The 26,795-nt window shown below is 42.5% G+C and overlaps 1 protein-coding gene across 15 annotated transcripts in view; it reads right to left on the bottom strand.

Moving 5' to 3' along the window:
- SORBS1 (sorbin and SH3 domain containing 1) overlaps positions 1 to 26,593 on the bottom strand; it is an 80,633-nt gene extending 54,040 nt beyond the window's left edge. For 10 of the 15 annotated variants that reach the window (XM_059821476.1, XM_059821485.1, XM_059821486.1 and 7 more), the window contains exons 1-10: positions 26,502 to 26,593; positions 17,679 to 17,734; positions 16,393 to 16,458; positions 14,352 to 14,447; positions 11,181 to 11,300; positions 9,610 to 9,636; positions 9,308 to 9,423; positions 6,141 to 6,956; positions 5,198 to 5,569; positions 2,145 to 2,292 (exon numbers count right to left, since the gene is read on the bottom strand). In XM_059821476.1, coding sequence (XP_059677459.1) covers positions 2,145 to 2,292; positions 5,198 to 5,569; positions 6,141 to 6,956; positions 9,308 to 9,423; positions 9,610 to 9,636; positions 11,181 to 11,300; positions 14,352 to 14,447; positions 16,393 to 16,458; positions 17,679 to 17,734; positions 26,502 to 26,533 — 1,849 coding nt within the window. In that variant the 5' untranslated portion in view covers positions 26,534 to 26,593. The remainder of the gene's footprint in view (positions 1 to 2,144; positions 2,293 to 5,197; positions 5,570 to 6,140; positions 6,957 to 9,307; positions 9,424 to 9,609; positions 9,637 to 11,180; positions 11,301 to 14,351; positions 14,448 to 16,392; positions 16,459 to 17,678; positions 17,735 to 26,501) is intronic. The other 5 variants (XM_059821484.1, XM_059821490.1, XM_059821483.1 and 2 more) reach the window with 4 other exon arrangements.
- Positions 26,594 to 26,795: the final 202 nt, after the last annotated feature.

The following is a 26,795-nucleotide window of genomic DNA, read 5'->3' as shown; positions in this document are numbered from 1 at the left end:
GGCACAGTGGAACTGTTAATAAGAGGGCAGAAAAGATGACACATCCGATTACTATTACCATTCTGCCTTTGCAAAAAAAAAAAAAAGAAAAAAGTCTGACGTCCTACTGCCTGATGGAGAAATACTTTCCACTTCAACAGTAACTAAGGACTATGCTGAATGACAACAACTGAGGTCAGATGCTTGAAAATTAGCACGTTCGTATAAACTGTACTGAAGAGTTTTAGAGCAGTTTTCTGCTCTAAAGGGAGCAGTTACGGAGAGAGAGCTCATTGGACCATTAGCATTCATCCTCAGTATGTCTTGGCATACAAAGGAAACTCCACAGGACAAGGAAGAAAGCAAACGTTGTGGCAACCTTTGAAAAGCATTAGTGTGATGGCTGGGACATATGTCTGTCAAATCAACAATAATGCCAAAAAAAAAAAAAGTAATGACTTATACACTAAGATGCCTTGTCAAACCAGTTTAATATGATTCTTGCAAATTAAAGTTTGACTAATAGACTGAAAAACACGCATGAGATACTTCACAGACTCAATCAAGTTGCTTATCAGGCCATGATCTACACCACAGTCAACAAAAATGTGATGACAGAAGGCTCTTCAATCTATCAGGATACAGTATCGTGAGTGCTAATGGTCAGAGGCAAAACATATTCAGACAGGACAAATTGTTAACTGTGAAGGTAATTAGTAAACAGAACAATCTGAGATCAGTTGTCTCAGAGCCAGCATGTGTGGATCATCATATTATACAGATTTGTCTCTCATGCTCTTAAAATCTACTGAGAGAAAATATCCTTTTGTGGTACACACTGAAATGCTCCAGATTTAGTGTGAAAACCAACCAAAGGAGTATCCCACCTCAAAAAAGTCAACAAAAAGCTTTGAGGTAAAAAAGGCTGCCTCAAATAATATTTTCTCCTCTTGAAGCAGCTGAGGAATCCAGACACCCTCATTCAGAAGCACATAAGGAAAGCTGCTTCAGATGCTGGCAAAAAGGAAGAGGTAACCTACTCATTACCCCTATAATCAGCTGGGCTACAGTGAGGTCACTATCTTCAGGATCAAAGGCTGAAGTCTGTTTTAAAAAGGCACTGAAAAAAAAATACGTGAGGGGCTGCAAAGGATCACATCAATGTACGCCTGTAATTAGAATTACTACAATATGAGGAGTGCAGGCCTTGCCCCTATTTTCTGTTTGTTTTTTTTTTTCTTTGCAAAAGGTTAAGTCATAGCATTGTAGATTGGAATCTACCTGTCCTGGAGTCTCCTAAGTCCACTGGAAACCAAGGCAAATTGGACTGCATCTGCATGGCCCTTTATAAGCTACAGTCTTTAGTGACACACAATGAACTGGGAGGCTGGGGTAATGCCAGCCATCAGGAGAACTAAAAAGGAAAAGGGAAGTTTCCATCTAATGCCAGAGCTAAAAAGATGCAACTATCCATTCGGATGGAGCTGCTGTGAGGCAGAGAAAGGCTTAGATTAGTAAACATGGGAGTGCTCAAAAAAGGTTGTTTTGTTCATATGCAAACCCAAAGCTCAAGGACTACTGCAGTATGAATCTGAGTTGATCCAGTTATGGATAGAGGAACAAATTGCCAAGTTCAAACTTATGGGCAAGCAGATTATTTACTAGCTGGTAAATTCTGCTGAGAATTCAGAGATCAAATCTCTCCCACAGTAACTGACAATATGGCTGCTTTCACACTGCAGTAGCTGTGAAGTAACATATCCCCTTTTCCAGTGAGGGAGAACATACTTCAAGCTACCTTGCTTCTACTGGCAGATAGATGCAAGCATACACCCTTTTCTACCATGACAGGACACCTATGAGGGATAAGCTGTTATCCTGCAATAACTTATTCATATATCCATAGCCCAGGTACAAGACTCTCCCCCAACCTCAGAGTGGCTTCTGATCCACAGGTTTTAATTAGAAAAAGCAGGCATTGTCCCACACCTCTAACTTTTTACTTGCCTGTTGTATGCTCCAGTCACTACAACTTTCTGGAGGCAGCTTTGTTAGCTCTTAGTAGTCTGGACTTAATTGCCCACGGCACACACATGCTCCAGTTCCTTGTAGCGTAACAGGTTGCTCATTCTGAGCTTCCAATACTTATATGCAAGTTTCCTTACCTCGATTGTGCTGCAAGAGGACAATAGTGGGATTGACGATTGTGGTAGAGGGATAGGCAGAGGAAGACTTGTTGATTGAAGTGAAGGAGGTTGGATAGTCAGTGCCAGTGCCAGGCTGGGGCACTTCATTTAGCACAGGACCTGGGTCCTGAAAAGGAGAGTAACACATCATTAGCAGCATGCAGAAGGCTGCTACACTGGGAAAATCTGGGGAAAAAAAATTTAAGCTGAATGAGAAGCATAACCACAGCAAATTTTAGTAAAAAAGGCATAAGCATGAGTGTTACCTTGCTCCTTGTACGTACCCTGCTCGTTGTTAATGCAATTAGTTTGCTAAGGCAGTACTATAATTATTTGGTGTTGGGTTTCACAACTCCAACCCCAAAAGGAGGCAGTAAATTAATCTGGCAGACTCTCTGGAGCAAACACAGGGTGCCAGAAATGAGCAAATCTGGTTGGCGGGGAGACACAGACATCTTTCCCCTAATATGTACACACACAAACATTTGTTTTAAAAGTATTCCTTTCACAGCAAGAAGTCAGGCATGCAAAACTCATGCAATTCTACAGTGAAACATCATTACTGTAGCTGGTTTGGTAAGGAAGGTCCGAGGAATAAGGTTAGCACCATCACTCAGGAGACAGTGTGACACCTACCTGGTAAAAATAATGAAATACCACCCCCCCCCCCCCCCCCCAAAACTGATAGAACGTAAAAAGTAGGACTCTAGCAAGGAAGTTACTCAACATGGCTTTGTCACTGAAGCACAAATAGCAAGCTGCTCTTCCTCTCCTAAAGCATCCAGCTCCATCATTTGCTTATTTCAAACCCACCTCCGGTATAACCACAGCTCTGGTTGTTCTGTAGAAATACAGGCTGTGCCAGCAGGGAGGCTTTAAAAACTAGTTCATCTTTGAAAAAAATCTCAGTCCAGGGATACCGGGCTTTTGTTTGTAGTAAGGAGAAAAGATAAAGAAGGGACGATGACTAAGACTGTGTGTGCCAGTTTAGGCCAAGATTTTTCAAAGCTTCTTAAGGAATTTGGACACGCAATTACCATTAATGGGGAAAGAGCATCCAAACAAAGAGGGTACGGAACAGCATACCGGATTTCTGGACTCCTGCTACTCCACTGTCAGACTGAAATGCTGCAGGCCACTGATCTGCAAAATGGAGCTGAGCATTCAGGGGGATTTTCATCACTATTAAAATTAAAAATAAAAAACATGCACAGAATATTGCTCCAGAAGAATCCCTACTCCTGGCTTTTCTGGCCAAGTGCAACTCAGTGCCCCTCGTATCCACCAGCGTCAGGGGAAAGGACTTACAGGATCAGTCAGGGGGCTGAACAGGGGCCAGAGTGAGGCCTGGCCCCAGAGCTCAGAGATAAATCATAGTGAGAACTGGCCATAATCAGAACAAGCATCTACAGTCTCTCCAACCTAGAGGGGAAATATGGAAGAACAATCCTGTTCTGCTGGATGGAGGTGATCTTGCTCCAAGAGCAGCATCCGATCAGGCCATAGACATTTCGTGAGGACAGAAAAGAATCAATGGTCTTCAGAAATAGATATGCCTAAGAGAGAGACTCAGCCCCATTTTGTTGGTTGTGATAATATTCCAAACAACGCAACTTGGGAAAAGGAGTGGGAATCAGGGAGAAGTATGAGAGTTGGGTTTGAGCTTCACTTTGGTAACTGAAATATGAAGAACCCTCAAAGAAGAGGGATGTCAGATCAGGATAGGCTCAGCAGCCCCAGCTAAGTCACCAAAGTGGGTGAACAAAGGCCACTTAAATCATTGTGGAAAACAGCTCTGTGACTGCATGCCTGAAGTAAGCATGCCCTAAAATGTTTCAAAACTCTCATCTCATGAAAATCAGGTACAACAAAATTTCCACTACTCCTCTATGATTTGGATGCCTGCTGAATTTTTCTGGAGTCTGCAGACAGGCTCCATGAAAAAAAACCAAAACAACAAACCAACCTACAAACAAAAACCCCCAAACCTCCATTGCTCTCTGCAGTGAAAAAACACTGATTTCAACAGAAGCAGAAAGGCCAGTGCTGAGAACTTTTGAAAATATCATCTTTGGTTGTTTTTTCTTTTTTTCCCCACACATGCCTGTTTGCTAGATCCCTATAGAGTCAGAGGGCAAAGAAAGCATCATCATGAGAGGAGGGGGTTTCTGATGAACTTCTTACTTGTCCTTACAAGCAACTATATAAAAAAAATGGTGTTGTAAGACTTCCAGTACAAGGAGCGTCAGGTGCTTTTTGCCTCCTCTGCAACTTTAACCGAGAGCTACTTTCCCCACTTGTCCCTAAGGACTTTTTAAAACAGGTAATGAGCTTAAAGAGAGACAAAACCTAATCCAAGAACACCACCATAAATTCCAAGTTAAAACTGTTGTGGATTGAATTCTTCAAAATTTTCAAAGACAAGCAATTCCAAACTGAAAAGACGCTCTCCCGCTAATCTATGCCATAGCACCTACATGCTTGGAAGACTCTTAGCTCAGTAACTGGTATTATTGCTTGTAGGCCATTGGATACTGGCAGCAATCTTACACTGATTTCAGCAGGGATTTGTGTAGAGACCATACGGTCTTGTGGCTCCAAGTGGAACAGAATGCCAGCCCTAACCTTTAACTGGTCTGCTGTTGCTGCTTTAAATGTTATTCATACACAATTAAGGATGCTATTAAAAGAGCCTGAAGAGATCAGTTAGTTGCAGCTATTCTTTTTATACAAAACTCATTATTCTGAGCAAATCCTGTGAAGACTCTTAATGCGTGCATCACCTTGCAGAATGGGCACAAAGGGAGATAGTCAAATGCTGTTGGGAGAAGTCAATAGAAAGCTCAAAGCTGCACAAGGGCAGGCAATACGCATGCACTAGCACAGGACACAAACAAGGTTTCAGTTGTCATGCTGCTGGCAGGGAGTGAGTCGTCACTCCTCTCTCAAGTTTAGTATTGCAAGGAGAAAGTAATTTTAATCTGGGAATACAAATTTAGGAAAAGGGCAAGGAGGGTACTTGGCAAGCTTACTGTACGTGAGATGACTCCAGCGATTTCAGGCTTCAAGCCCCTGTGCAAAGCCCCCGTGACTGGAGGGGCAAGTGAAGGTGGTGATGAGAAGAATGGCAGTTTCGGGTAAACAGAGGGCAATGTGCCAGAGGCAGAGGGTGCTTGGTTATGGTGGGAACCCCTCTGGAGATGTGGGGGAATAAAATCATCTAGAGTTGGAAAAGTCAAGGGTGAGCCAGGAGAAACAGTCTCAGGGAATACGGAGCCTTGTCCGAAAGGAACCAGAGGCGGTGGTGGAGTGCTGGAGCTGCCTTCTTGCTGTTTGTCTGGATTAACCTGGAGGAGGGGGACTACTATAACCCCAGGCTGAGCTGTGGTGGTGGCAGTGGCATCCTGTAGGAAACAAGGTGTTGTTATGCAATGGGGGAGATTGGTACTTTAGTCTAATGCAGCCATATAGTGTCATGCAAGGATGCACCCAAAATGATAAGAAGCCCCAACAGGTTTTCTTTCCTTAGGGAGACATACTTCTTCAGTCTTGCAGCCCTGGCCTCTATGAACACGCATGGTTTTTCACAAAAATCTTCCTTCCCCTCATCACCCTTCTTCTCCAGTTCTGTGCAGTGAGGCTAAATCAAACCACAGAACAGCTCTGCATTCACCATCACTTGAGAAGCACTAACCATCATATTACAGAGTTTGCTTCTTTTACACCTCCCTAAAATAGAAAGATCCTCCCCAGCCCAACCCCCTACAAGCACCACACACACACACAGAGATCAATGTTGTGGGGGCACACATGGGGTGTTAAGTATTATCAAGTAGAAGACCACAAGACTCAGGTGGCACGACGAGTGCTTAGAAATTAGGTAGGAGGGGAATAAAGCATTAAGGGAACATTGTAATGAATTAAAGAACCGTTCACACGGCTGAAAGAAAACAAGGTTATGGAGAAAACATGTACCATGCTGCGTCCCATTGCCTTGTATGGTGGCTGTCGCTGCTGAGTAAGGTAAGGCTCTTTTCTCATCCTGTCCTCTGTGGCAGCTGCGCTCTGGGGTTCTAGCACTCTGTCCCTCACAGCCTGCGGAGGTGACGACTGAGTCCAGGAGGGTTGGCCAGCACCATAACTAACTGCGTCTTTACTGAGGACAATGTAAAAGTACGGCCTGGGAGGAATAGGAGGAGGAGGAGGAGCAGGAAGAGAGTTTCCAGTATCTGTTACAGAGGAAACAATGTTGGTGGCTGGTGCCTGAGTGAGCTCAGTGCCCAAACTGGTGCTGGCTGCTGGATCATGTGCGGTGCCAGTGGAATTTTCAGATGCAGCTGAGCAAGTGCTGTTAGATAAACAAGCTACATATAGTTTGGTGACCTTTTTATCCGCCTTCGTCTCATGACTGGAATTCATTCCAGCCTTACTACTAGTATCTGCCCTGTCAGGGTTGCGTTGTATGGATGGTGCATCTGACGAGGAGCAACTTTCCAAGAGTGGCTGCCCAGCATGCACCTCATCTTTGGGGCCTGAAGAGGGAGAGTACCCTGCTGGCAAGCCCTGCTTCCGACTGGGGCTAGCCCCGTAAGGGGTAGGTGATGAGAAATAACACCGTGCACTGGCATTTGGTGATGCACGCTGTGTATAAGGCTTGGGTGCATTGAGGTACACGCAGTCCATGATAGGCACTGGCAACAGGTTGGTCACTTTAGTGTCAGTCCGAGGACGCCATGCAAAGCTTTCCTCTTTGGGAAGAGGAGGACGGGGAGGAGCAAGGGCCTGCCCAGGCTGAGTCAAGAAGGGAGAGAGGGAGAGAGGAAGCAGCACCAAATGAAAGGAAAAAGGAAGGAAAAAATGAATAAATTTGAAGAATGAATTCGGTCATTAGACTTGGGTTAAGCAGGTTTTAATACAGCAAGAACAAAAAGCAAATACAGTATCTGGAAGGCCAGTGCAGAACTCACTCACATACATCATCTCACACATTCTCTTTTTCTTAGCACTGCTTACTGCAGCACACAAACTTTACCCAGGCTCTCGAGAACCTGCCTCCACATTTCTCTCTCTGGGGTAAATAAATCTCAGTGCTGTATTGTTTTGAGAGGACTGCACAGCAATACCCACCATGCCCCTGGGAAAGCCTGAGTCAAGATTTAACATCCTGGCTAACTAAACCCAGGCTCATGCCTGTGTAACTAAATACTTCCCAGCGCTGGGGACATTCGAATCACAAAGCCACATTCAGAGCTCTAGGCTGTCCCTGTATGTTAAATGCACTGCCGAAAAATGAACGTTGCAAAGTTTCACCAGTCCTAATGAAAGCAGACAGCTGGCTAAGTAAAAAGTCAGCATTTCCTCCTTCTAAAAGCTAGCTCTTGAATTCTCGTCAGGATTTTTCAGTCCTGAAAATGCTTTCAGGAATACCAGAACAATTGAAGTTACTTGAGGAACTGAGTTCATAAGAATTTGCCTCTAGAATCAAGATCACTGACAGAGAAATCCTGCTTCTACTAAATAATAAAAAAAGCCCACTTTACTGGTTTTGGTACTTTGCAGCATATAGGCTGCTAACTCTACAACTGCTTGCAAACTCCAATTACAGTGAATTTTTTCTGAAAGCCAAACTGTTTTGAAGTAAAATAACTTAACAATAGAGAGGTTTTGTTTTATTTATTGCTTTGTTGCCAGCAGCTGAAAACTATAAACTACTGAAAGGAAGAGAACTAAAACACCCACCTAGTGAACAGTAGCTCCCTGCATTCTTGCAAATTAACCCTCTGGAGACTATGAAAGTAGGTTTTACACACACCCTGTTGTCCTATCTTTATGGGCAAAGGCGGGCTAAACCACTGCTAAAATGGCCAAAACCAGAAAATGAAGATGCCTCAACAGCTTGCAACCTTGAAATCTGAAAAAAATACCTCCTTTAAAATTCATCCACATATGACAGATTGTGGCCAGCACCTATTCTTGTAACATAGATATAGCTTCATAAAATTACAGCTGCTGTCCCGAAATCTACTGTCCTCAGGCTGCCCCTCTTTCCCCCCTTCCCTGATGCGTAAAAGAGTGGAGAAGTGGGTTGGTAAGTGCTCCTTCTGAAGGGCTTCTGCTTCTGGAACAGGCTCATTCCTTTTGATTCCTTAAGGACAGTAATTTCAGTCTGGAGACTTCAGAGTGCCTCAATATTTCCCTAGGTTAGGTGAAGCCTCACTTTACGTAGTATTACCAGGAAACACCAATTCACCACCTGCAATTGCTGTTTTCCATTTTCTTCCATTTCAGCTTAGTTTGGACAGCAGTCCTTGAGGCTTCTATAAGAAGTGCTACGTGCATCAGCGCGCTCTCTGTTCGTCAACAAGACCAATTAGTGACTAGAGGACAGCTGTAAGTATCAGGCAGTAAAAGGGTCTCTCCTTTATGGTGTCACTCCTTCCCATGCGTTCACCTGAGTTGTGCCTTATTCCACTTTCACTTACAATTTCAGGAACGCTGTCTGTTCTGTGGCATTGCTGTAGCTCCCTGATGATGGAAGCAGTCACCCTGACAAGGGACAAGGTTTTAAAGGGACTCTGTTTCACACATGAAAGTGGTTTCTAACGAAGGGTTTCCTTATCAGCTTTCAGACTGCTTCTGCGAAGACCAACCACCCAAAAGAAAAAAGATGAAGTTACACTTGTCTTAACAGATTGACATCAACAATTTACCTTCAGGTACAAATAACCTTTCCCTTGTTGGCTTGTATCAGTTACAGCATTAAAACTGAAAGGCACTTCCCCAATATCTTGTTTTTAATGTAGGGTGTAACTCTGCTTTCAGCCTGCAGCAACCTCTAGGAAATAGACCAGCATAAAGGACAAAAGAGCAATAGACAACTACTTCACCTTTTTTCTTGCAAACATACAGCGTTGTCCTCCTCCTTCATCCACCAAGGAAACACTGTGGCATGCCTGAACACACAAGCTCCACAGCACTCTGCTGACATCCGTGTTGCCCCCATTTTAAAGGTAGGAAAAGCTAAGGCACAGTAACTTACCCAAGTCTGCAGCAAAGTCTGGAGTTCAACCCAGGACTCCTGACCATGAATCCAGTGCTTGAACCCAGAAGATCACCCTCAGAGTCACATAAGTAAGGCTTACCTGTGGCTTGCTGTCTGAGGAAAGGTTTGGACGCACACTCCTATAACCCTTGGCAACCAGAGAAGATGGTTGGGCATCCCCATTGGCATCAGTGTTAGATGACGACCTCCAATCATCTACGAGGGGAAAGAAAACTCAGATCACAGAAGATTCCCTCCAGCTACAGGACGAGCAAAAGGAGGGGATTCTTTTCTTCCTTTTTCTTGCTCTTTTTTTTTTTTCTTTTTCTTTTTTTTCCGGGCAACAAGAAATACTTCCAAGAAAGCAACAGAAGCAACAACATAAGCAGCCAAAGTTTGTACCTGTTTCTGGGTTTTCTGGCTCCAGACCTAAGCATTTCACAGAAAGGAGGGATAGAAGAGGTGGGGGTGAAGGATAGCCACAGAGGAAAAGAAAGGGGAAGAAAATAAACCATTACATCTACAGAAAACATGTACCAATTGAAGTTAAGAGTCAAGCTACTTCATTTCACACATAAAATGCTTTCTGACAGGGCTGCCTAATTACCATAGAGACCAGCCCTAAACATGATGCCCTCCTTGTTTCTGACCTTTGTAAACACAAGGCAATTCATTCAGAGCAATGAAGAAACAATTGTTCATTGACATTCTTATTTCAGAGGCAAAAAGGCAACCCAGCCAGCTACTTTCTAAAGCTGCAGCTTGACGTCCAGACACCAGAAATTACTGGAAATGTAGGGACCCCGTATTCAGCCATGATACGGGCTATGAAGATATGTCTATCCTTATCAATATCTCTATGTATTATTAACTGATATAAAGGACTACCAACAAATAGATCAGGTTTTGCAGACTAAGTGTGTGTGCATGAAGGGAGTTATAAAATATGATGTCACTTTACAACCCAGTCCCTGCACCTAGATGCATTGGTCTCATCACTTATTTACACACCTCCCACTGGGCTCCTCCCCACCCCTCTACCCATTTTGCTGTTTAAGTTATATGCAGAAGCTTTTCTAGCTCCAAAGTACATTTCATAAAGTGATTGAGAGAGTAAGCAAAGGAAGTATTAATGAGCTGATTTCCATAGTAATGGGCTCATTGCCATTCAGGCTGCTGGAAATTTATGAAGCCATCAACAGAAAGGAGAGAGGCAATGGTGGGGGGTAGGAGTGAAGAAACAGAGAATGGCAAGCATGAAAAGAGGGTAGGTCAGGGGTGGAGCAGAAGACAGAGCAGGAAGCAGCACATTGGGTCTGGAATTAATGGAATTGCCCTTTCTCCAACAATACAGTCATAAATGATGTATGCTTTGCCTCCAAAAAGGAAGTTTGACCCCCTCCCCCCTTAACTGCATCTTGCCTTTGGGAGTTCATCCTCTCTGCCAGACCCACGACACTGGCCAGGTTTATTATGCGTTGCCTGTCTCCTACAATTAAGTAATTACACATCTGCTATTGAAAGATGGCAGAGCTCTGTGGCGACACTGTCTGTCTGGGCCACTATCCCCGCTCCCTTGACAACCCAAGTGAATGCTACAGTGGCAGTAGCACCACTCGGCCTCTTTCTGTTCCACCTCAAGCCTGGGATAAAAGTGGGTGACATGGGCCTGCCAGGGGAAGGAAGAAAAAAAAAAAAAAAAAAAAATATTTGAGAGGTTTTGGTGGTCATGACAGCAAAAGGGAGCTGTAAACAAACTTAAGCCAATGAGTGAATGGTCATGAAACCTGCACTAGGAGAGAACAGGAGTCAGTCTCGCTCCACTGGTCTGGTTCTTGCAAGAGGTTTCCAACTATGCTACGGGATTGGGGGCTTTAAATCGTAGCTAAAAAAAAGTCACCTCAAGACCCTGGGCTGACCTCACTTGAGGTTATTGGGAGTAACATATTCCAATTAACCTTCCACCCACTTACTTTCAGGTTGCTCAACATCCTGAGGACATGGTGAAGTGATATTCTGATTCTCTTCATAGGCTGGAGATACCCGGAGGGTCACAGCTCCTTTTCCGCTGCAGACTTTAGTGGGATCTGTTTCTGCAGGAAACGCACATGCACAGAGGAGACACATTGAAACAGATGATACAGAGCTACTAGGGGCCATCAGAGCACTATGGAGTAATTTTAGCATGGCTGCCTCTGGGTGAATCAATCTAGTAATGTTTATGCAGATGAAGATTAGCTCTGGATTTAAAGCATTGAGAAATCAAAGCAGTTTCATATTCATGTAACTGATGAATGTAGAAGTAACAGTGAATCAGTGTAACAGAGCTAAGAAAGGAGGAAAAAAGGATGAGTGAACCAAATTTCACAGGTCCATTTGCTTTATTTGGTCTGCTTTGTGTGGAGCTATTGTACTAGCAAGGACATTCTACCATTACACCTGTGGCTCTTCTATAGCGATGTCCCAGTGGTATAAAGCAATACGATTTGTGTGCTGAAGCCTTAAAAATGCCTTTTGTACAGGACTGAAAGAGAAAAAAAAAAAGTCTTACGACCACTGGAGGATAAAATCTTGTAACTATGCTGAGTATGATCTAAAGACAGGGCACTGCAAGCCACCTCCTTTCCATCTCCCCCTGCTTCATGGCAGTGTTTCACCTTCTCACATAGGAACCCAAATCCCAAAAACTAGAAAGAGATTTAACATATACCTGTTCAAATCACCCTGTAAGCCAGACACCAGATCATGTCAATGTCCTTGCTGAGGCCCGATTCAACACAGCTTCTGTGCAGGCTTACCTTTGTGCATTTCAATCCATGGATTTGGGTTTTTTCCTCCTGTCATCCTATTAAGCAATAGCAAACCAGTACTTCAAGGCTATCTTCCTCCCCTTACTTAAAATCCTTCCAGAGAGTTGTTTCCTCTAAGATACCTATAGAAACAATAAGCCTAAAGAGTCGCTCACTTATCCAAGCTACTTCCACAGGAAAACACATCACCTCCCTTTCTCATGCACTATTACTGACCCTGCAGCTGCCATCAGACTTCACTTTGACCTACCTAACCAGAGGTACTAGTCCTAATCTGACACCACACAGGGAGCCTGAAGAGGTACTGAGCATGTGCTGCATTACACAAATGACAACACAATGATTTTTATTTTTATGGGGTGAGGATCCTGCTATCTCTGCATGGGGAGGGATGCAGCTCCTCTCTAGGAACTATTATTGTAATGAAAGTCATGCCTTCAGACTGGACAGAGGGGGCAAAGGCTGCTGCTTATTGCCCAGACAACAGCCCATGTTTGTGCAGATCAATATTCCCTGGCTGATTTCAGTAAGATAATGCCCCATTAAATCCACACCAGTACAGTGCCTATAGACCATGACAATGCCTCGGCTAAGGTTGCAAAACACACAAACCACAGCTAAGGTGGCCACAATATAGGGAAACATCAATAGTGCCAGATGGACAGCAGCAGTAAGGGGAAAGACTCAACAAATGTCAAACACCTGGCTCACACTGAAACCCCTCTACTGTGGAATCACCGTAGTTCAAGCTTTTGCGTGGGCTTCCAATGCTTTAGGGATTTCACAAAAAGCATAGCTTCAGATCCTCACTTAGGACTGGAGAAAGGATGGAATAAGTAAGGAATCAGAGGATACTTTCCTACAGTTCAGCCTTTAGTTCATTTAGGCAGCATTAAGACAGCCTCTGTGAGGGGAAAGACTATCCACACAGACATATCAATTGCTGCTTAATCCTTAAATATACCACATTTGCACTCACACCACACAATTGATCATGCCTTAAGGTCACCCACATGCCTGATGAAATGGAAGTTGACTACTCTGACCGATTTTCACATGATCCACATAGGGTCAGGATTCTTTTTGCCCAGGAATCCAGTTCTGGCTCTTGTTCCCATCCACGCAGCACAACACACAGTCCGAGGACCCTGTGGACCCACTTTCAGACCAGAGGACAAAGGTTTAAGCTCTGGGACTCCAGTTTCAAGAGTGCTGTAACTCTGAGCCATGGACACACTGCTGGGAGTCACCAGACCTGATTTAGACATCCACAGAGAGTGCAGGGTAGCTGTTCTCCCACACTCCTACACCTAGATTCCCTTCATAGGCACTGGGGAAAAATGGAAACACTTAAGAGTTCACCATGCCATAAATGTCTCCATCATACTGGAGGAGAATCAAAGCACTTTTTTTATTTTCATACAACATATTAAATCTGTATACCAAATTAAAACAATAAGAATCAGAAAAAAAATGTTCTGAACTCAACAAAATTGAAGTGTTTTAAAAAGGTTTGAAAATAAAATATTGTCAGACTACTCCAATTTGGGAGAGGAACACAAATACCTAAGATGTTGAATTCCCTCGCAGTTTAGGTGAAACGAAAAAAACCAAAAATCTGAATCAGTATAGAAATACAGCAGATTTCTATACTGGTAATAAACATGACATTAGCACTGTACTAGTCCAACAGAGCACATGTGTGACAGATTAGGAGAGACAAACAGTATCAGCTAGACCAGTCTGGCTGTCCCAATCCAGCAAAGTACAAAAATAATCTTGTACTTCTAGTGGGAAAACATGTGCTCGGTTGGGGAGGGGGTGACAGACAGCCTAACATCCTTATTTATCAATATAAAGATTCTGTAAAGGCAGTGTATGTACAGAAAAACAAAACCATCCCACCAATGTTGAACTATGCTTGAACCTGTAAAATACCATCTCTGACCTCCATTCACTTTCATAAAGACTAAAGATACGCAGGAAACATTCTTTGGTTCATCAGGAGTTTGGTTCAAAATGAGGCTGTAATAACAATATTATTCATAACCAAGCATTAGTAGAAGAGCTTACAATGATCCCAGATTCAAGTAGACACAATTATGTCAGCAGAGGAGCAGCATAATTGAGTGTATTGTGCCATCAAGAGCTAACTTTATTACCTACTGATGAAATCTACAGTTCTGGAAACAGCAACAAGAGGATGAAGCTGAAAACTAGCCAAAGCGTGTGGGTGAAGCGGGGAGAGAGAGGGAGAGAGCTGGGGGGGGTGTGGGGAGAGAGAGAGAATGATGGCCAACTAACGCATGGCAGGGGGAGGAAGGAGGAAGATACCTGTAGGCAGCACTAGGTGAGGAGAACTTTTCACTTTCTTCACAGGGATTATTTTAACAGCAGAAATAGAGCGTGTACATAAAGGGACGTCAACAGCTGCAAACACAAAAGTGTAAATGGCACATCCAAAAACGGAAGAACAGAGTTTGGGAAGCATGCCACAAAATTTTATAATGTACTTGGAGACACAATAGCAGGAAATTTCAAATACAAAAGCAGTCCAAAAAGCAGTGATGCAACCGTTAAAAATATCCCTTCGTTCGTCCTAATTCAGGACGTGTCTGTTTTATGCAGCATACAGAACTGCTTACTGAATTGACTAACTGCTGACTATCACTATGCTGCAAGCAAAAAGAATCTGGAAGCATTAGTTTCTAGAAGCCATCAAAGAATTTTAGTGAAATCATTTAGCTAAGATACACTACATGCAAAAATAAAAATGTTAAAATTGATATGGCTCAGTTAAAACAAAATAAAAGTGAAAAAACAAGGACTGAAAGGTTGAGAGAGGAACATTAAACTAGTCACATTACACGAATTCTGGATTTTATGGCATATGTTTTAGAAGTTCAGCAACAGAAGGAAGTGAAATGTGAAACAATCTTGAAAATAGTTGCAGCCAAAGGGTAGCATCAAAAAATCCATTTCAGAAAAAATCCATCCATTTAAACAGTAAATTGAAGAGATTTCTACTGGACTCCATGAGCTAGCACACTAATTATACTAGATGTAGTGACACAGGGGAAAACCATACATAGCACTGTGCAAAATTCTAGCAATTGTTACAAAACTGTCCAAAACAGCTGGTATTTCCTCTCTCCGACTCTGTATTGCAGCTAATGTGGAACTCTCAAAAAAAAAAAAAAAAAAACCAAAGAGAGGGAGGGCAGTGGTAAAAAAAAAAAAAGGCAAAGGCAAAACTACTCAGAGGTGAAGCTCAACAGGATCTGCCAAGACAAACATCTTGTAAATCATGGATCCACCTGAATAACTTGAGTTGTGCTCTTGATTTCTGCTCACCAATAGTGAGCACTAGGCCAGCTCGAGGGAGGCACTGACATCGGGGTGGTGTGTACACCCCCTCCTGTGGCAGGCCCTTCTGGTCCCTGGCAAAACTGGAAAGCACAGACTTCACCAACCCAGAAAAAGGCTCTCAAGCAAAAGGATGAGGGAAGAGCGTGATAGAACTTTTTCAAACCTCATAAAATCACAGTTTTTAATTTGATGGGATTGTTTTAAACTCTTTTTTTTTATAAAAGAGGAACCCAAATCAAACCCTGTTCTCCATGCTTCTCCCTGAGCACTGGAGACCCTGCGAATACAATAGATCCCAAATCCAAACAGCCTGTGGTTTAGGAAGCAACCCTAATTCTGTTCTGCTCTGCAACTGACTAAATTCATTCATTCACAATGCAGTCAAAATACTAACCACTATAATAAGGCATCAAAGGAAATGAAACCAGCAGAAAACCAACCCCTACAATCACATACTTTCACCCTGCCAAAACACACACCATCACTATACAATACTGAATGCTATAAAGCACACTGCAAACCTGCTGATGTTAACATGAAGATTGGTTTGTTTAGATAAGTTTGGGTTTTAAATTGTTGTTGCTAATGACAGGTTTTTTTATTACTTAAATGGTTAGTTTCTGCCCTTTAATCCTGGGCTTAAACCTTCACCTCCCACTGAAGTTACCAGGATTCACACATAGGCACCCACAAACCCACGCTAAGATACTGGTTCACAGGTGCTCACAAGTACCACAAGCAGTACACAGCTTTCCTCAAAACAGCATTAAAAATATACAAAGAGGCAAATATCTAGCCTGCTGCCTTTAAGACACAAAGAACACTTGTTCAGCTAAGAAATGCTGCTGCTGCTGGCATGGTGCAGCACAAGGCTTTTCTTGTATCAGTCGCCAAGCAAACTAAATTTGGAAACCCCCGCTGTAGTGAATGTCCAGGGAAATCAACCACATCACGCAGCTGACATGCAGGGGGAGCTGCAGAGATGTCTCTGAAGCTCTTAACCTACCTTTTTCTTGTCCATTGCTGCTCAGCCCATTGACAACAGTTTTTGCAACATCAATTTCTTCGTGTTCTGTAAGATAAATGAAGAAGCAGGTTACTTCTGGGTTAAAACCTCTGCAACTGCATTTAACCTCTGACTGTGAGGGGATGCCATGGGTCAGCGCTATTTGATTCAGGAACTAGGAAGTATTCCTACTATCTCAGGAGACGTTGCTTAGAGACACAAATCTCCCTTGGATGACACCCCCGTTTCTCCATTCCCTTTGGCTACCTGGTTTGCAGCCTCTTTTAAACAGGGACTGTCTTTGTACGTGCATATGGCACCCAGCTCAGTGATGAGATTTTCAAGAGAGATTTTTCAAGTCTGCAACATCCTCAGCTGACATGAATAAAACTGGCTCTTGTGAATTCAGAGAAACACAGAAAATAGTGCTAGAAAGGACCTCCAAGGTTCATCTAAAACCATATTCCTGACGCATGGCAGGAACAAATCTACCTCTGTCACTGCTGACAAATGTTTGCCTGTTGAGTTCTTACAAACTTCCAGGATCACCCTAAAGCAACCTGTTCCAGTGCTTCACAACCTGGAAGCTTATCAATGCTTAAGTCAAATTCCCAGCTCACGTTTTTTTAGACTCTGATTAGTCTCCTAGGTTTCTACTGGACTCTCTCCAAATGGTTCACATTTTTCTCAAAATGTGGTGCTAAAAACTGGACATGATACTCCAGCTGAGACTTGATAAGGTGCTGAAATCAAGTGGGAATATTATTCCACAGATCCTACATACGGCACTTCAGTATGGCGTCTGCTTTGTTTTTCACTCTGATTTAGCCTGTTACCCAGACAAGCCCAGAAGTTTTCCTCTTCCCAACCAGCCCTTATTTCCTGGTCATTTTTATTTGAACAGCTGATTTTTCCTATCCAGATGTCAAACTTTGCATTCACCCCTAATTAAAACATATCAAATTCTTTCAGATTATTTTTTCAGGTAATCAATAATTTTGAATTGGATTCCAAAGTGAAAGACGCTAAAGTGACCTACTCCAGCTCAAGATGTTTCTAGTAATTTTTTGAGCATTATGGATCGAATTGGAACAACAAACAAGAAGCCATGACACTTTTTACTATGAAGCCATTCTGCTGTTGCCTTAATAGTCAGATTCCCTGAGCTTTCAAGCAGAGTCAAAAAAAAAAAAAAGAAAGAGTAATTGCATCAGAAACAAACAGGAATATTTCTAGTAATAAAAAGGAATGCCAACGAGGACAAGTGGAAAACAACACAGACTTACCAGAGCTCATTGTGGTGGAGGGACTTGCCTTTTTCACTTCTGGATTTTGTTTCTCTCTGTTTAAAGTGAAAGGCAGAATGGTTACATTACATTTCATGTTTGCCCAGATAGCACTGGACATGATGCTGAACATTCATCTCAAAAGTCAAGGTAATAGTCACAGTTTCTTCAAAAAATTTAGTTTCAAAACCCAAATGGATTTATGTCAATCACCAGTTACATTTTTTGCTGATAATTATGAGAAATTAAAGAGTATTTCTACCCAATATAGGTACTTCTTTCAGACTTCTTCAAGACTAATCCTCAACAATAAATTGTAAGATACTGATGAAAGCCTAAGAGTCTATATATGGCAAAGTGCAAAACTGGCTAGCTTCTAATATAGAAAATGTGCATCACCTTTAAGAAAAAATACAAACATCTCAGTGAGACTAAAAGCTTTAAGCTAAAACCCTCAACTTAGACCACTGCCAGATTTCAAGGCGATCTGTTGCTCAGATTAAAGTCAGTGTCTCCTTTGAAAGATGGTACAATACAGAAGAGATATATTTGTCGAAATGCATATTAACTTCTGCACCAATCATTTCCAGTTCTACAGTGCTGCTGATATTTTCAGGATTAAACTCCAAAAAATGAAACTTTAGAAGCTTTAATCGTCTTGGGACCAAAGGCAGTGAAATTACCAACCCAAGAGAAAAACTGCCAGATGGGGACCAGAGGAGAAAAAAGGCAATTTTCATGGTCACGACAGTCTACATAGGACAACTGTGGGGCTTATTCATACCCAGTGCCCACTCCTCTGGGGACTTGATACCTGCAGCAAACAAACAGGTTTCAATGTCATACCACAGATGTTGGTTTGAACAGTCAAAGAGCGGCATTTATACAAAACAAGTCCGTGTTTCCCAAGCTCTCTCAAGTCTCTAAGTGTCCTAGGTTGAATTACAAACCCTTTAATTTTGTGTTCCAATCTTTTTCTCCCCCCTAAAATGTTAGTGCTAACGAAAGTGAGATCAAGTTTAACTCCAGCCAAGTAATGGCTTCCATGACACGAATAGAAATAGGTATCTGAAGCTGCGAAATCATGCATAAACAAAGACCCTAATCTGTGAAGTATAGGGAAAAATTGCTAAGAGAAACAAGAAACTAAACAAGAGAGTTGGAGATACTTGTTTTCCTGTTACATGAAAACTGGAGGAAGCAGTGGGACATTATAAGAGGTGGAAATTGCCTTCAGGGATTGAATTTGCTTTCTTGCCTCAAGCGTCCCTATTCTTAACGAGAATATAATGAGCATGTTCAACAGATACTCAAAAGGAAAGAAAAGAAAATTCAACAAGCAAATATAGTAACAGATCAGTCTGTAAAACCAGCCAGTATCTGGGCTCTCCAGCACACCACCCTAGCAACAGCTGCCAACACTTAATTATTTAAATATTTTCTTCATTAAAATATCCACATAAGATATACATCATGGGTTGGTGAAGGCTCGGCAGGATGCAGCCTAACTCCAAGCTGATCCCAGTAAAACACAGTGTGAAGTGACGGGCAGTCTAAAACCAGACAACAACAAAAGTTGAGCCCAACTTCAAGGTCTGCTGCCCAACTGCCTGCCTGTACAGTATCTACTTTTTGTTTCTACCATTTCATATTAGCAATAAGTACCCTGAAATAGTAACGGTTGACACAGCCTGAAAATTTAGACAAATGTACTTAATAATAATGGACTTTCTGATCTCCATACATTTCAGTTACAGAAAGATGCCTTACTTCAAGCAAAGCAGAAAGAAACAGTCTAAAAGAAACAGGTTAAGGAGGTTTGTAGCAATATCACACTCTCTATATATGGAAAACTGTTACCAGTTAAACTCACTGGATAAATACAAGTCTCTCCATAGGGCAGGAAGAAAACTACAAGAAGGTGCAATATTGCAGTAAGTCTCAACTCAGCTTTAGGATTAAAGCCATTCTGAAGCTGAGGAGGTTGCTGCTACCCAGAAGTTTTGACTCAGCACTAGCCCTCTCCATGGGCTTCATGCAAATCAACAGAAAGTTTCTTCCACTCCAAGCATCTCAAAAGGTTGCATGCTTTCCTCTGATATACAAGATAAAAAAAGATGGGGGGGGGGGGGCAGGGGGAGAGGGGCCGAATTTAAAAAAAAAATAAATAAATCTCGTGTATTACCTTTTCAGGAGAGGAAAGGGGAAATACCAGCTCATGTGCCTGGGCAAAGGCAGGGTCCACCGCTGCTGCAATCCCAGAGCAACACAGGTCCCCTTCCACAATGGCAGTATCCGAGCAATTAAACTTGTGACCCCATGCTTTATACTTTCTAAACTCTCATCTCTGTTTAGGAACAGTGACATCACAACTGTCATAAAACTCCAATTTCAGTGATGTCTTTTTGATTGATTCAAGAGTCTTACCATTGCTTACAGTGTGAAGCACTGGCCTTCATTGTGTTAAGAAAAGCATTAAGGAAAGAATTCACACCAAAAAAAGCATAATTATTTGGCCTTAAAAGAACAAATTACTTTTCACAAGAAGTGATTTGAGGTTAAAAATAAAGTGATAATTAAAGAAGTAAGTTTGCTAAAATTAAATGGAGGAGGTGTACAAACTCATTAGAACTAGATCTAGAAAAATTACTTTTCCACATATCCCCACACTTACTAGCAATTATGGAATCTAATTAAAATAACAAGCATTCAGCGTTCACTTACTGTGAAACTAATCAGCATTATTCAAGCACTCAAACGAACACATACTTAATGCAGGTTCCCCCACACAGAATAGATTCGGCATGCTCAGGGTGAGCGTAACCAATCCTGAGTGCCTTGGTTGGTTTAACTCCAGAAGCTCCATTTAAAAGTTGATTTTGATCAGTTGAGGATCTGCGTACAGATTAGCTGCATGCAGGTAGAAATAACTGCTGTTTAGATCGAGGAAATTATGGTGCAGGTTTGGAGTTGGGAACATGCTTCAGTGCCTTTTTGCATCACAGCTACAAAGTTACTCTATCTGTCTCCCATATGCTTAACCAAAACCACATACTGAAGTCCTGTTAGGCCTATCTTAGCCCTGAGACTGCTCTTGGGACCAGATAGGTGGTCCAGCCAGAGAGCACATTTGGCTCCACAGCCCCAGGATAGCAAAGTGTTGCCCTCTGTAACACTTGGGAAGGTACATGCTGTAAGTCAGTGTGCCGTGAGTGTTTGGATGGTACATCCTTACGCAGAGCAGTCCCTGCCAGGTTGGCCAGACAGGCTGTCCATGGGCTGTGGGAGCAGGTGGCTCCGGAAACATTTGCTGCTCCCAATTCCCCTCGAGAACTTCCTATAGATACGGCCAAGCCGTTCCTGTAGACACACATACAAGTATGCACAGCAGCACTTCAGAAGGGACCCTTTCAAAGGGAAGCAAAAATGAGATCCCTCGTGTCAATATTAAAAACAGAGAAACCAGTACTACCAGATGAGCAAAACAAAACAAATAAAAAAAAAAATATACTCCAAACCCCGCCAGTGTCTCCCTCCAGCTCCCTGCTCTAACCAGCTAACCAGTGTCTTCTTGGCAGACTGAAATGTGACAGACACAGCAACAAAGGTTTCAAAGCTGCAGACATTCAAATCACAATGAAAGGTAATAAATTCCTCAGGGCATAAGCCAGCAGCTGTAACCCTGAACATGCCAATGTCCGTACGTAACATCCACCAAGGCCTTGCCAGTTAGGTCATACTCTAGACAGACATTTCATGCTTCCTTCCTCCCTTTCACCCCCAGCACATTTCTTCCAAGGCTGCAGCTCCTTCCCTACTTGGTGTGGAAAAGAGAGCAGTGCATTTAGAAGCCTATTTAGGAGGAATGCAGATAAGTGGCAACTACTTCTGCACAGCACGGTCTCTGGATTATCTCACATGCTCTAAACATTTGAGTACTCCCCCTACAATGGCAGGGGGTAACAAACAGCTCATTAATAGTTCCGAGTAAGGACACACGCTCTTGAGTCACTGGTACCTCAGCTAAGAGTCACAGGCAGTGGTTATTTTTGGTGGTCTAATGTGCCTATGGGGAAAGGCAATGTCCTTTTGTTTCTTCTCTTATTATTGACAGCTCTGATGACTTGCATAGGATTTTAAAACAATTGCTAAACATGAGATGAGCATTCAAAACTTATTGGGCAGGTCCCTTATATTCCTGAGATTTGGACTCCTGCTTTATCTTCTCAGTTCTGAGTTTTTTACATTTTCAAAGTTTTCTCTCTGTATACAAGAGCTTTAAGTCTTTTGTGGCTGCACTTAAATGAAAAATCAAATTCTTATTTATATTAGTATAATCTAGGAGTTGAGGCTTTTAGAAAAATGGTAAGCTTTCAGACTTCAGGAATGATCAGCAACCACAAAACTTTTCACCTGGTCAGGTCTCACACATCACTGACAGCACTCATTTGTTTAGCCCCTGGCTCAGACCCTTTCTCACATTGCCACCAGTGTCCGTGACCCAGATGCTCTGCTCACCCAGCCATGCCAGCAACATGTAGTCCCAAACCTGGAAAGTGGGCAAAGGGCTGCACTGCAGCCAGTGCCTCCTACCAGGAGGTTCCTCTGCTTAAAGGAACTTGCTGGAAAGCACATAATCTCTGCACTTATCACTTTGTATCACATAATATGTGGCAAGAAAAAATAACTAGAATACAGGAGGCAGCTCCAGGTTAACCCAGGCAATCAGCTCTCTCCAAATATCATTATTCTCTTACCCTGAAATACAGAGAAAAATGTGTTGCCTGTCATTTTTATTTTAAGGGTTAAAGAACATCCTGCCATTCCTTCAGAAGACATTATGCTCCTAAGAATAAATGTCATGAAAAGACTATGAATAAGCAAGCAGTACACATAGAAGAATCATACCAATTTTGTACAAGACAACAGCCTCCGCAGATTCTTCAGTGAGTGTTAAGACTGCAGAGAGGAAGCAGTGAAAGCTCACTAAATGAAACAAATGGCAGCATAGAACATGAGCTTGGATAAGATATTCTTATAAATAATTGTACTTACAGCTGTTAGAATAAATAAACATAGCACATTTCATACGCAGTATCGCTGTTGTTTTTTTTTTTTAAATATGGTGCATGTTTGTTTCCTTCTTAATGGGCAAAATTAAGTTATCTGGGGCATATGTGCCAGGTTTTGCGCAATTTAAGAGGGAAGTGCCACTCTGAATAATGAAAGTCAAATAGGAAATGTAAACTAGGAGAGATGTGGCTTTAAGAACTCAGAGATGCTTTTGAACTAAGTCATCTTACAGTCATCAAGTTCAGAGTAAACAAAGTTTAGCTGCAACCTGAGTTAACTCAGTTCAAGGTCACCACTTTCGGAGCAGGAGGCCCAAAAAGGATCTCCTGGGTCATCAGGCCTACTCCCATGCTATTGCAGGCAACTGTGTCATACAATCCTGTGCAAGAACATTTCATGTTCCAGCTTAAAACTGGTAAGATTTCCTGCCTCCACTGCTCCTTCTGGAAACTTGCTCCAGAACTCATTCCTCTTACGGCTTGAATGCTCTTTCTGATTTGCAACCTAAATTTAATCCATGGGCAGCTACAGCTAAATTGTTTTGTACCAGCACAATTTTTCTGTTTAAGTAGCTCTTACTCCTTGCGCTCACCCCCATGCAGGCATTTTTAGGAAGCAATTGCACCTCTGGATCTTCATTTTGCAAGCCTGTAAACAAGCATTTCCAAAGCAACTGGTCTGCATCTTGTCACCCATCTCATTAAAATCTGGCAAATAGTGCAAGATTTTAAAAGGTTAGCAGTCCAAACTCTAAACTCTGCTTAATGTCACAGAACCAGAGCGCAAAGCCTACAGCTGATGTGCCCAGCAGTGGAAAAGCAAGATTTAAAAGGTAAATCAGCTTTTTTTCTCCATTCTAATTCTGGCCTGTCTATTAAAAACAATTCTGTGGTCAGTGCTAGTTCAGGTAGTGATTTGATGTCTCCAGGGACCTCCCTGCAAAGAAATGGATTGGAATAATTTCACATCAGCCACTGAACCTTCATTAAGTGACAATGACTTATACCTGCAGGGTTGTGGGGATGAAAGGTGGCTCCTGCTTAAGCCAGCAACCTCCTGCCCTGCTACAGACACAGGGCTTGGAAAACAGCCGTCCAGAGGGTTGTTTGGCACAGAGCAGACAGAAGAGTAACTTGACATGCAGTGCATCACCGGTTCCCTCCGGATAAGTTAAATGCTCTTATCAGTAGCCTTACAGCCAAAAACATTTCTTCTCATAACAATAGATGCTAAATACACTGTAACTGGGCTTTGACTGACCTCCCCCGTCTGTCATGACTGACTTCTGTTTTTTGTATTTGATGGCTGAGATGGTGACAGTAGCTGTGCCGCATGTATCATTCACATCTGCTAAAGAAACAAATGCCTTCGTGCCACACCTGGATGCCCAACCAGCTCACAAGTACACTTTAAAACTTCTGAAAGAAAAATAAAACTGTCTAGCATATTGTAAATAAAATCTTATATTCATCTTAGCAGGAGACACAAGGCACAGCATTTGAGAGCAACAGAAGCTAAGATTTCTGCTCAGATTTATCTGCGATATGTATGCTAACACCTCATAGAGGGGAGCACTTTATAAACAAGCTGATGTACATCCTATACAAGGGAACTCACTGGGCACAGCTCTCAGGCCTCCAACTCCAGAGGGAAAGCTGTAAATGATTTAACAGCATGCCACAACCTGGGAGCGTTCAGGACACTTAACTGAGACTCATACAGGAATTTGGGCAGGGAGCTTATAACTACCAAAATTGGGATTTGTTTACAGTTAAGGGGTAATTAATTCAAGACACCAGATTTACGTTTTTGCAAAAGGGAAATCTTTCAGACAATCTGCAATGACCGCACCTAGCCAAGAGGATTCTGGTTTTATACTTCAGCTGGAAGAAATAGAAGATTCATTGAGTTCAAGCTGTTGTGAGACTACTTGTAAGAGCTGTGCAGCCAGGGTGCTCTTCGTACTTGCACTTAACTCTGCACACCTCTGATATGGGGCTACTTGTGCCTCTGCAGAACAGTATCTGTAAATAAACAGACCCAAATTCCAGAAGCCCTAATTATGTATAACAATGGATCCATTCAGCTGACTGCTGAATTGAGGGACACAAACACTACATTGCATTTACTACAGTGAATGGCATTCTATAAATACGATCAATTAGTTCATTTAAACAATATCCAGCAGCTTCTCTTGTGTGATTTTGTATAACGAAAGCTACAAAGGCTGTCTTTACCTCTGTCACACGCTCTCAAACAGCGAAGTAGTAAATAAGAGGAAGTTGCATTAAGTAGAAATACTAATTAGAGATTGAATAGCATCACAAAGTTCAAATCCAGATTATTAACATTTCACAAAAATGAGGGTAGAGAGAAGATTCTGATGCGCCTCTGACATATAAAACAGATACTTTAATGCTACAGACCACCTTATACCATCCCAGGCACATTCCGAGATTCCTAGTTGTGTAAGGCAGAGGCATTGCACAGGCATTAATGAGTACTCATTGTAGCAACCACACCAAACATTAATTTTTAATTACGACCTCTGCTAGCACTAGCTGTTTTGAAGCTCTGCACAAACACTCACTAAGCAACAGCTAGCACTTTTCAAGGTATGTAGGTGATATTTCTATTTTATGCAGAGATGGAAGATTCAAGCCTCTATTCTATGCCACATCTGAAATCAGCTAGGCTGGCACAATGTAACAAGATGCATGCATCAGTCTTACAGGTTGCTTTTTCTGTTTTCAGAATAAGCAAAACCAGTTTGAAAGTTGGTCTCATTTACACACAACTGCAATGACCTCCAGGGAACCACATAAAGCTAAGTCTAGCTAACGCATATAGGGAGCCAGGCATACAATACTTCCAACACACCTTTGACAAGCCTAGGGATGCAAGCTGAAATTAGACAGGGTCATTCTCCTTAGCTTTTGCCAACCTGGAGGCATTACTACACTAGAAAAATTGCCAGGGAACTGATTCATCCACCTGAGTATCAGGGACAAAAAGGTCCCAGCAAAACTCAGAAGGCTGGTCACTGTCATGCATCCAAGGCCAGACAGCAAACCTGTGCCTGCCAGGGAATTCAGGCTGGAGTGCTGGCTTGCTAGCCTTGTTGAACTGTGCTGCCTCTAAAGTCACCTACACACCAGAATGAAGAACACAGTGGTTGCTCCTCTACTCACTACTGAAAACACTGAGAAAATCAAACTGCTGGGTTAAGCAACAGTCTGACAATTCAGCGTGTCCCCAGAAATAGCAAAAAGTTACATTCCAGAAGCCAGTCCTCATCTTCACTTCCCTCTGACTCCTCCAGCCTCAGGTGACCAAATTCACATATTGCTGAGAACTCCACATCCATCCTCATCACTTTCATTTTAGCAACTGCCTCAGAATCAACATTCAGGAATTGCTTTCAATCCCTCCTTTCCATAAAAATAGTCTGGAGAGAGATCCAGTCACCAGGGTAAGGAGGCAAGGACCTGCCCATTTCCCTTAATGAGAAAACAAACCCATGTAACGACTACCTGGCTATCTCCTCTCTTTTCAAGCAGTAATGGGAAATACCTATCCAAATGACAGAAGCAATCTGAAAATCAGTGTGTACTGCCCCAACAGACCTACCCACTCAGTGCATGTTAGCATATGCCAGTGCCATGTAAAGTCCTGGGAGTTCAGCTCACAGCAGCTCTGTGAGGGCCAGCTTTGACTAACTGGGACTAGAAAACATATAGGTGTCCTTACCTTGATTCAGAGTTTTCAGTTAATCGTGCCATTTTCTTAGTCCCTTGATTTCACTCCATAAGAGGCACGAAAGAGTTAAGGAAACCTTTCACTGTGTTGCTCAGTCACTTGGCTGCTGAGGTGTAACAAGAAATTTGTGGAGGCATCTCTCTCTCTCTGGCACCCTTAAATACTTTGCTCCTCCTACTGCTGTGCCTTAATTAGCCAGTTGATTCTTAGTCACCCCATCCTGTCACTAGGCTTGCTCACCATCAGCTACCCCCACCCAGCCTGCCTGTCACTCCCCTGCCACTG

Source organism: Gavia stellata, chromosome 9, assembly GCF_030936135.1.
Source record: "Gavia stellata isolate bGavSte3 chromosome 9, bGavSte3.hap2, whole genome shotgun sequence".
Lineage (NCBI taxonomy): Eukaryota > Metazoa > Chordata > Aves > Gaviiformes > Gaviidae > Gavia > Gavia stellata.
This window is presented reverse-complemented; position numbering and strand designations above follow the sequence as displayed.